The sequence below is a fragment of the Cebus imitator genome, unplaced genomic scaffold (assembly GCF_001604975.1).
Source record: "Cebus imitator isolate Cc_AM_T3 unplaced genomic scaffold, Cebus_imitator-1.0 Scaffold331, whole genome shotgun sequence".
In the NCBI taxonomy this organism is placed as follows: Eukaryota; Metazoa; Chordata; class Mammalia; order Primates; family Cebidae; genus Cebus; species Cebus imitator.
Genome location: NW_016107646.1, coordinates 2,100,064 through 2,111,621, shown reverse-complemented (window position 1 = coordinate 2,111,621; position 11,558 = coordinate 2,100,064). Strand labels below are relative to the sequence as shown.

Genomic DNA, 11,558 nt, shown 5'->3' with positions numbered 1-11,558 from the left:
ATAAGATATCCCAATTTTGCCATCTTCTTCCTACCAGTATATAAATATTGAGATATTTATTGTCCAATCTCTAGATATGTTTATTATTATACAGTGAAGAGTAAGAGTGAGCTCTGGAATGATAATACAGGTAGAGCATTCCAAGTCTGAAAATCTGAAACCCGAAATGCTCCAAAATCTGAAACTTTTTGAAAGCCAACATGGTACTCAAAGTAAATGCTCCTTGGAGTATCTCAGATTTTGGATTTTTGGATCTGGAATGCTCAGCCAGTCAGTGTAATATAAATATTCCAAAATCAAAAGAGAATCCAAAATCGAAAACGCTTCTGGTCCCAACCATTTCAGATGAGGAATACTCAATCTGTATTAGGTTTTTTAAGGTATTAACATACATATGATTTAATGAAAACCTTCCCAAAGAGAGTTTTAACTATATTTCTACATATCAGTTATCTCTAAATGTACGTACATATTTTTTCCTAACAATATTTATATTTGGTGTATCCAGACAACCAAGATCTTCTTGTAAGAATCCCTCTCAGCCATATTTATAGTAATAGTAATCAAAAAAAAAAACACAGGATTATGGATAAATAAACCAACAGAGAAAAGAAAGGAATTAGAAAGAATTAGAGATTAAAAAAAAAAAAAAAAAACACAGGATTATGGATAAATAAACCAACAGAGAAAAGAAAGGAATTAGAAAGAATTAGAGATTAGAAAGAATAGCCAAATTCTTAACAAAATAAGTATAAGAGAAATGGTTAGTTACAAAGGCAGTTTATTTTCAAGGTTAAGTGTTTAATGTAATCAGATATAATCTTTGCGTGGAAGAGGAGGAAGGGACTTTTCATGTTATGTTGTCTAGACTTGAATAAAGAAATGTTGTCTAGAAATATTGAAAGGTATTTCAGTCTTTGCTTAAATGCTCCCAGAGGTAGCAGGCTGATTTCCTTGCAAGCAGTCTATTCCATCCCACTGTAAAAGTGGGGAATAAAAATTAACAATTTAGCCAGGTGCAGTGGCTCATGTCTGTAATCCCAGTGCTCTGGGAGGCTGAGGTGGGTGGATCACCTGAGGTTGGGAGTTTGAGACCAGCCTGACCAACATGGAGAAACTCCGTCTCTACTAAAAAAATACAAAATTAGTCGGTATGGTGGTGCATGCCTATAATCCTAGCTACTTGAGAGGCTGAGGCAGGAGAATCGTTTGAACCAAGGAGGCGGAGGTTGCAGTGAGCCAAGATCACGCCATTGCACCCCAGCCTGGGCAACAAGAGCAAAACTCCATGTCAAAAAAAAATTAACAATTTAAGACTATAATGCTTTCAAATGGCCTATAACTATGTATTATGTGATGCTAATACAGTTGCTCAACATATTATTTAGTAGTTGCTCAATAAAATCTATTTCCAAGCTTTTCTGACATACAATAAAACTGTTTTCTACCCTTTTCTATTGTCGACAGTTTTTATACTATTCTCAACTGAGGCTGTAACATTTAAAAAACATTTTTTTGAGACAGGGCCTCACTTTGTTGCCCAGGCTGGAGTACTGTGGCACAAGACAGCTCACAGCCTTGACCTTCTGGGTTCAAGTGATCTTCCCACCTCAGCCCCCCAAGTAGCTGGGATTATAGGCATGCACCACCATGCCTGGCTAATTTTTAATTTTTTTTGTATAGATAGAGTCTCCCTGTGATACCCAGGCTGGTAAAAAATTTTTTTTGGAGAAGTTTTTTCACAATCTTTCACATGAGCAATATTAAAATAATTTTTTGGGAATTAGAAAGGAGGAGTGTGTTTTCCACAATAGGTAATTTTTTATTATGGTGGGCAGAACTATCTTTAAGCTAATATGAATATGAACAAGCCTAACCCTGCTAGGACAAGAGGTAATGAGATAAACTTTGTAAGATCGGTATTTTCAAAACCAACTGTAGACTTATACAAAGTTAACCTGTAGTTTTGTGACTTTCTCCTTTAAGACTGCCCTTGGTCTCCATTTTAATATCTTCTCTGCAGTATAGCATGAAGGGCTTACAATACTAGGTAGCTATAAGAGTACATTTATTTATATAACAAACATTTATTAAGTATCAAATGTGTCAGGCATCATATTAGATTGTAGCCATAAAAAGTTGAGTACAACACACTGCCCTCTCTCAGGCAGGAAGACGTCATGAGAACAAATATTAGGAAATAGTGTTGATTCTGATCTATGTTCTGACTAGGTATAGTTTTAGCACAGAGGAGAGAATGATGGGGTTGGGGACAATAGGTCAGAGAGGTCTCAACAAGAGTGATGATACTTGCATTGGGCTGTGGGGGAGCTGGCCAGCTGGAAGGCATTTATTATTCCACTTTATAGTCTAACCAAGCTAACTCTTAAAGGGCTTATTGTTATTAAGTGTTCACTATGTGCCAGATATTGTCTTGATGCTTTTCATGTAATAATGAATTTATTCTTTACAAGAATCCCATGAGGTCAAGGATGTCATTCTCATCACTTCATAGATGAAACTAATGCACAGAGAGGCTAAGAAATTCCCAACATCACACAGTTAATTAACTGGTAGAGCTAGACTTTGAACCAGGTCATTCTATTGCTAAAGCCCATGTCCTTAACCACTAAGCTATGCTGCATCTCAGTATTGATTGTGGTAATGTACAAAGAGATGGCTGGAGTAATCTTAGTCAAACATTGCTCTAAATTGTGAAAAATTGGAAAGAACCCAGTTGTAAAACGAGGACATTGGTTACTAAATTATCTATACAATAGAATGTTTTGTAGCCATTAAAAATTTTGCAGGAGAATAATCAATGATGGGAAAAGATGTTCTGATCATTGATCTTTTTAAAAAACTACTAAAAAACAGTATGGTTTAATCTAAAGTATATATAGATGTTTGTGTGTGTGCGTGTGTGTATCCATAGAGAAAAGACTGGAAAAATTTATTTATCCAACAAATATTTATTAAGCACTTACCAAGGACCTGGCCAAATCCTGAGAATACAACTGTGATCAAAACAGCCTAACTTGGCTTATCCATTCCACTCCGGATGTGCTGACCCCTGCGATTTCCCCAAATGCGGGAAACTTGACTGCATAATTTGTGGTAGTGGGGGACTGTGTTTGAGGGGGAAAAAAAACAATAAAACAGCCTACCCTGTTAAAGCTTATAATATCAGAGGAAGGAAAAGTGAGTGGTAGACAAGGCAATTATAAGAGTATGACTAGTGCAGCAAGGGAAGAAGCACAGTGTGCTATGGGAGTAACTGAGATGGACGTCTCTGGGACTGAGTCACAGAAAGCTTACTAGAGGAAAGTATGCTTAAACTGAGACCTTAATAATAAGCAAGAGTTAACTAAGCTAATGGCACAACAGGCCAGAACAATTAGAAAAAAATCAGTTATGGAACGGTCCCAATGCTGTCCTTTTGCTCAAGATTATAATTGTATAACTTCACAAATTTGTTTTTATTTCACAAGCCTTATGTTCCATAATTAGAAGGCCAATTGAATAATATATGTTCCATAATTAGAATTCCATAATTTGGAGGCTAATTGAATAATAAAATGGGCTTTTTCTTTTCTTTTCTTTTTTCGAAACACTGGCTTGCTCTGTTGCCCAGGCTGGAGTGCTGTGGTGTGATCGTGGCCCACTGCAGCTTCCACCTCCCTGGGCTCAGGTGATCCTCCCACCTCAGCCTCCCCAGTATCTGGGACTACAGGCATGCATCACCATGCCCAGCTAATATTTTGTATTTTTTTGGAGAGACACAGTTTCACCATGTTGCCCAGGATGGTCTCAAACTCCTGGGCTCAAGCATTCTGCCCACCTCGGCCCCCAAGTTGTTGGGATTAGAGGCAATGAGCCACCACACCTGGCCTAAATAGGCTTTTTTCTAAAGTGATGCTAAATTGAATATGAAGTGCTAATTGTCACAATGTAACATTTATATTAAGCTTTTTTCACATTGAACTTATACCAAATTATATATTAAGTTTTACATAAAAGACACCAGAATTTTTATTTCTTTCATAATATCCATAGGAGAGGTATTACAATGCCCAGCATATACTACGTACTTAATAAATATTGGTTCATTTCTGGGTCTAAAGTGAGAAGTTTTCAAATTTGTTTTCTTTCTGATGATTTGGAAAACAAAGTCTTTGACTGAGAAATGCCATAATTCAAGCTAAAGTACTTCTTTATTTAAAAAAATGATAGCCCTACACCTGTGACTTTAAAACTAGCTCATTTTGGACAAAGGACATGAACAGATAATTCGCAAAAGGTATATAAACAGCCATGAAACATGAAGAAATGCTCATCATCACTAATCATCAGAGAAATGCAAATCAAAACCACAGTGAGATAACACACACCTATCAGAATAGCTATTATTAAACAGTCAGAAAACAATAGCTGCTTAATGAGGCTGCTGAGAAAAGGGAGTGTTTATACACTGTTGGCAGGAATGTGAATTAGTCCAGCCACTGTGGAAAGCAGTCTGGAGATTTCTCAAAGAAATTAAAACAGAGCTACCATTTGACCCAGCAATTCCATTACTGGGTACATGCCCCAAGGAGAATAAATCATTCTACCAAAAAGATAAATGTACACATACATTTATCACTGCACTATTCACACTAGCAAAGACATAGAATCAACCCAGGTGGCCATGAATAGTAGATTGGGTAAAGAAAATGTGGTACATATACACCAGGGAATACTACACAGCCATAAAAAAGAATGAAATCATGTCCTTTGCAGCAATGTGGGTGGAGCTGGAGGCCATTATCATAAGGGAATTAATGTAGAAACAGAAAAACAAAACCACATGTTCTCACTTATAAGTGGGAACTAAACATTGGGCACATATGGACATAAATATGGGAATAATAGACACTGCTGACTACTAGAAGGGGTAGTGAGGGGAGGGTGGGTTGAAAACCTACCTGTTGGATACTATGCTCACTACCTAAGTGACAGGATCTGTAACTCAAACTTCAGTGTCATGCAATATTCCCAGGTAACGAACTTGCACATGTACCCCTTGTGTCTAAAATAAATGTTGACGATTTTTTAAATGGCTCATTTTGATGTATGATCATTAATTTTAGGTTATCTATAAAGAGGATAATACAATAGGGTAACTACACAATATAGATACTAAAAGACATAGAATGGCACATCTGTTGACAACCAGCATGCCCACTACCCTTTTTGAGCCTAAATCACCTTGACGTAAAAGCAGGTCTGGATGGGAAAGCTTTCATATCCAACTGTAGGCTGAGTTAGGTGCCTGTTCTCAGTGTTCTTCTAGGATACTGTGTATACCTCTATCATAGCATTTCTTAACTGTCCAAATTGGAGTAACATGTTTTTTCACACTTCTCCTCTAGTGGAGATTGAACATTAAAAGGGTAGGGGCTATGTCTTGATGCTCAGCTCAGTGTCTGGTATATAACAGGCACTCATTATATAGTTATCAAATGAGTCAAAGTAGATACTAATGCCATTCCTTTGCCTAGAGGAACAAATGATCGGGATTGTATGAAATCTTTATTTATGTAACATAGATGTATCAAAGTCTTAGGTTCCTCAAATCTAAGAGAAAGAAAATCTATGGTTTTTTAAAGACGGCCTTGCCATATCCCAGTGCTCTCTTGACCTAAAGTTGAAATGTATATATTAATTGAAACACATACAGCTCTATTAAGTGTTCTAGTAATGTGTTAATTATATATGGTTCTATCTTTCCTTCTCCTATTCAGGACTTGTGCCATTCTCATTGCGATGAGTCTGTCATCCAGAAGAAGATTACAACTATTATCAACTGCTTTATTAACTCCAATATTCCACCAGCTTTACAAATTGACATTCCAGTAGAGCAAGCCCAGAAGATTATTGAACACCAGAAGGAATTAGGACCATATGTATTTAGAGAGGCACAGGTAAAAGATCAGGGCATGTGGCTAAGCATATTTTAAAATAGATTGACAATCTTTTCATTATTTACTTATTTTGAGATGCAGTCTTGCCCTGTCGCCCAGGCTGGGGTGCAATGGCGCAGTCTCTATTCACTGCAACCCCTGCCTCCCAGGTTCAAGTGATTCTCCTGCCTCAGCCTCCCAAGTAGCTAGGATTACAGGCACATGCCACCATGCTCGGCTAATTTTTTTGTGTGTCTTTAGTAGAGATGGGGTTTCACCATATTGGCCAGACTGGTCTCGAACTCCTGACCTCGTGATCCACCCACCTCAGCCTCCCAAAGTGCTGAGATTACAGGCATGAGCCACTTCGCCTGGCTGACAATCCTTTTAAAGATAGATATCCCTTCTAAGTGCAGGAGTTGAAGAAAAACAAACAAAAAAGATAGATATCCTTTTGGACCAGGCATGGTGGCTCACGCCTGTAATCCCAGCACTTTGGGAGTCTGAGGCAGGCAGATTATTTGAGCTCAGAAGTTTGAGACCAGCCTGGGCAACATAGTGAAATTCTGTCTCTTAAAAAAAAAAAAAAATCTTAACAAAAAGTAAATAAAAATAAAAAAGATATCTTTTTTAAAGCTTGTAAATTATTTATATTTGACAAGGTTCCAATCCTCCCAATACTGGGACTTACTCTATTTAATTTAAATAATCTTTGCATATGCCACTGAAATATAAAAAACTACTAATTTACATGCAAATATCTTGCATGATCATATACAGCAAATAAAATTAAATATTGCCATTTGGCTTTCCATGGTTACCATTTTTGTTTTTAACTTGTTAGACTCCCGCTAATTCCTCCTTCCTTTCCCACCATTCATATTTCCTTTTAAAATATTTGCTACCACACAAATGTGTAAAATATGTGTGCCCCAAGATTTGTGTATTTTTAAAGATTGGAATATTCACATAGCTCATAAAATAAGTGAGAGGAGATTTAAGTACTCTACCAACATAAAGTATACAAACTCATGAAAGGAAAATCATGCCTGTTAACCTGCTCAAGTTACTTCTTTTTAAGATAAATAATAGAAAACAGTGACTTGGTGAACATAATTTATTTGCATTTTAAAAAGCCTTTTAGTGATGTTGTTCCTAAAAAATGATTAAGAAAAATAAATTATAATAGGGGTAATAGGGAAGGCCATGTCATGAATGAAGTGATATGAAACAGAGATTTAGGGTATTATTGCCCTTGAGCATGGAAAAAGGCAATTATTTTTACATTCATTTGTGAGCCAGCTGTGTTCTAAGTCCTCTAAGGAACTAAAAGTAGACTCACAATCCAAATTATGCATTAAAATAGGCAGAAATATAGAGGAATGATTGAGGATGTGCTACAGAGAAATGGTGAAAACATGGTGTCAGAATGGTAACATCTGTTAATGAAAAGACCCTAGCGATAGCTTAGCCTAGTCTGGGTTTCCTGGTAACCAGGCCTGGACTTACCCATCGATATCAAAGGCCTTGAATCTGACCATAAATGTCTGGAGCTGCTGATGCCGGTTAGTTCCAGTATACTCTTCAGGGATTGCAACCACAAAAGTTTATTGGAGTCCTCTTGCCTATGACTTCTACCTGATTTTCTAAAAGGGAGTCCTAGGTATCTTAAATATGGATGTTAGAGCATCTGAAAATAAATAATCTTTTTTTAGGGGCCTCATCCCACTGAATCTGTTGTTATCCTGTTTTCCCAAGGAAGCTTGGAGAATGGCAGGATACAAGCCACTGATCTGGTTGGCCATCTCCATGTCTTCCCATTCCTTCATTTCTTTACCTCCATTATCTAATCCGTTCCTAAAACTTGGATTAGGAACAGGTCAGGGCTTATGGCTAAGAGATCAGGGCATGTGGCTAAGCATATTTTAAAACAGATTGACAATCCTTTTGTAGATATCCTTTTGGGCCAGGCATGGTGGCTCATGCCTGTAATCCAGCACTTTGGGAGGCTGAGGCCTCCTTATTATCTGTCATTCTATCCACTCCTCCATTCGACTACCTCACTTTGGTTCTGCAGCATGACCCATGTGTATTACAGAAACTCCTTGCCTCTGGGTTCTCTCCAGGCCATCCAGCTCAGGGCAGACACAGCAATCCTTTCCCAATGTATATCTGATCATGTCACTTCTCTGCTTAAAATATTTCAATTGCAGCCGGGCACACAGGCTCAAACCTGTTAAGTAATCCCAGCACTTTGGGAGGCCAAAGCAGGAGGATTGCTTGAGGCCAGGAGTTCAAGACTAGTCTGGGCAATATAGTGAGCTCTTGTCTTTACAAATAATAGTTTTAAAAATATTTTGATTCTTCCCATTGCCCTCAGAATGAAGTCCATACTCCTAGATATCTCTCTAGCTACATCTTTTACCACACCCCACTGTCTCTGCCCTAGTCTAATTGAAATAATTGTAGTTTCATAACTGGCTCTTACTACTTTCTGTCCTGAGCTCTTTGCAGTATCATCTCTCCCTTGTTTTTATCCCTGTCATAACACTTATCACACTAAATTGGAGGTGATTACTCTCATGTCTGATGGTCTCATTAGATTGTAACCTCTTTGAGGACAGGGAATGGTTCTTATTTATCTTTGTGGCCCAAATGCCAGGCAAAGAGAAGGCATTGTTTGAATACATAAATGAATGATGTAAGACTAGATCTGTCATAACAGAAAGGAGTAAGATCAAATTGGAAATGAGGGCAAAGTTGTGCAAAAGGGCTGAATAGTAAATTTAAAACTGCTGACTGTTTTAGCATTGGTATCAGCGTAACTTCTGTCTATTCCTCACTCCCACTCCCTATAGCCTGAAAGTTTGCATTACCCAAATTTTCACCGGCCCCATTTGCTTATACTAAAGCCATTACTTATCTGCTGGCAGTGAGTAAAGCAGTTCTATATTTATTAGAACATTTTCTTATCCACAATTTGGTTATCTTTTAAGATTACACAGGTACAGGGTAATTTTAATTAACAGTACATATTAACCTACAATCTCAATTGCAACGTTTAACCACAGAGCAATTTTATGCCATCTATTGGAAAATTGTGTCCTAATTGGGTGACTTTTAAGAAAGCCTTCTAAATGGAAATATGTATATTCAAGAATGGGGAGTGACTCAGGTTTTGGAAAGATAACTGGGAAGTTTGATTAACAGAAGAGGAGGAGTATTTAAGTTCATAATAAAAACTACCATGATCCCCTAACATTGGAACAGGGGATTACTTAATTAAATGTGTGGCAGGTAAATGTAAATGAAAATATCTTAAAAGCCTGTGTTTCGTCAAATAAAGCATCTCTAGATTTTACATTTATACTCCCAAGAGGCCTAGAATTCAATAACAAAACTGTATTTTAAAAGGAGTGAATAATTTTAGTATTACTAATAACATTCACGTATGGAAAAGAGGAGTAATAAAATATGCCATTTCACTGCAGCATTTATTTTTTAAAGATTCCTCTTTTCCCCTATGAGTTGGCTCGCAGCCTAATAGGATGCTTCATTTTTCTCCAGGGCATTAGGTAAAGGCCCTTCCTAGCAATAAGATGTTGGACTTGATCTGATGTGGCAAGTCCTACCTTCTTGGAAGTAATGTATGCCTCTGGAACTAATGGAAAAACTTGGCATGAGAATGAGAACAACTATTCTTCTCTCTATAAATATCACAATTAATCACTTAAAATGTCCTCATAGAAAGCGTTTGTCCAGGATACTGTTCTGCTTTTTAAATGTTACTTTTCTTGCTCGTACATAAAAGAGAGATTATATCGTTTAAAAGTTACTCAAGATTTATTCTTAGATCTGCAGCTTTGTTTAAGAGCTTTTCCAGAGGCAAAATGGTATTTCCTTTCTCTAAAAGAAAGAAAAGAGGGAGGGAGGAGTTTCCTTGATGAACTAGATTTTTGGAATACTTGCATAAAACAGCAGAGTGTGTGGCAGATCAACTAGTATATGTTTTAAAAGAAAACATAAATTTCTTATTTTAAAAGACCTAATGGATTATTTATTAATACAAACAATTGGTTAGGGAAACATAAAGAATAAAGTGACTTTTAAGTGTATTTAGTGTATGTTTTTTTTTAAAGAAAGACTTCTCATTGGTAATAAAAACCATTGATGATAAGCATGTGCCAAGCAAAATGTCTGCATCTTATACCAAGATGTCTGGAGACAATAAGTTGGAGGAAACATGGTGTATATTAAAGATAGAATAGTTCATCTATGATTATGGTGATTAGAGTTTAAATTGGTACATTTGTATAAAATTGTAATCTGAGACTTCATTTTTTTATACAGATGACAATTTTTGGGGTTCTGTTTAAATTCTGGCCTCAGTTCTGTGAGTTTAGGAAGAACTTAACAGATGAAAATATTATGAGTGTTTTAGAGAGAAGACAAGAATATAATAAGCAGAAAAAAAAATTGGCAGTCCTAGAAGACGAAAAATCTGGAAAGGTGAGACAAGACTCATTTTGGATTTTATCAGACTTTTAAAAAGTTGTGATATATGTATGTGAATTATAGAGTAATTTTGGCTGGAGTTATATAGAGAGAAGTTATGGAATACAGATACTAGTGGATTTTAAGCCTTTAGTCAGAAGCTTTGGACTTTTTTGGAATTCCTCTAAATTCATCTCAAATGTCATCTCTTCTATGTGAAGGCTTTCTTGACTCTCTATGGCAATGCAAGCAACTTGTATCTGCTGCAATAACGTTCCTCCCCCTTGTAGAGCATGCTTTAGATAGTCCTATGTTTAAGTTTTTGCATCTGTCATGTTCATTGGACTAAGATCCTCAATGATAGTATCTGCCTTATTCATCCATGTTTTATAAGCCCTTACACTAGTGCCCAGCACATGCTCAATTATTGTTTATTGAAAAAATCAGGAAATGAATGAACAAATATTATATACTGGCAGGGGCAACATTTCCAATATTAAAATTACAGGATGACACATTGTGAAATTTGTAAATGAGTCACAAATTGGCCAGCTTCCCCGTTTGTCTACTATCTGTTCATTCATTCATTCATTCATCTCTCTCTCTCTCCTTATATTTATCCATTTTAATTAAGAAGGGGTAATTGCTCCCAAATAATGTGTTTCATCTTATTTATAAGTTTATGCCTATTTTATTTTTTTAAATAAATGTAAAAGACACCAAATTACACAAAGGTATCATGAATACTCACATTTATTTGTACAAGCCAAAACACTTTTTAACATTTCGCTTTATTTTTTCTTTTCCCCATTAGAAATAAAACATTGCAGTTAGAGTAAGATCTAGTAACCTCAGCCCTGAGTTCTATAACCCTTTCTATACCCAGAAGCAGTCATTAGGTTTCAGATATATTTGTCCAGCTCTTTTTAAAGACAGTATTTCATGCATGTGAATGCATTCATAAACAATACAGATTATTATTCTGTATGTATTTTAACTTACATAAATGGTATCATATTGTATTAGTCTGCTCAGTCTGCCATAAAAAGCATGTTCACAGCCTGTAATCCCAGCACTTTGGGAGGCCGAGGCGGGTGGATCACGAGGTCAAGAGATCGAGAC

General features: G+C 36.6%; 1 protein-coding gene across 1 annotated transcript in view; it reads left to right on the top strand.

The window, feature by feature from the left end:
* The window catches only part of RGS22 (regulator of G protein signaling 22), a 138,392-nt gene that overhangs the window by 105,983 nt on the left and 20,851 nt on the right, over positions 1 to 11,558 (top strand). Inside the window, exons 20-22 of the mRNA XM_037730113.1 lie at positions 95 to 144; positions 5,784 to 5,963; positions 10,293 to 10,451. Of these exons, the coding sequence (XP_037586041.1) occupies positions 95 to 144; positions 5,784 to 5,963; positions 10,293 to 10,451 (389 nt within the window). The remainder of the gene's footprint in view (positions 1 to 94; positions 145 to 5,783; positions 5,964 to 10,292; positions 10,452 to 11,558) is intronic.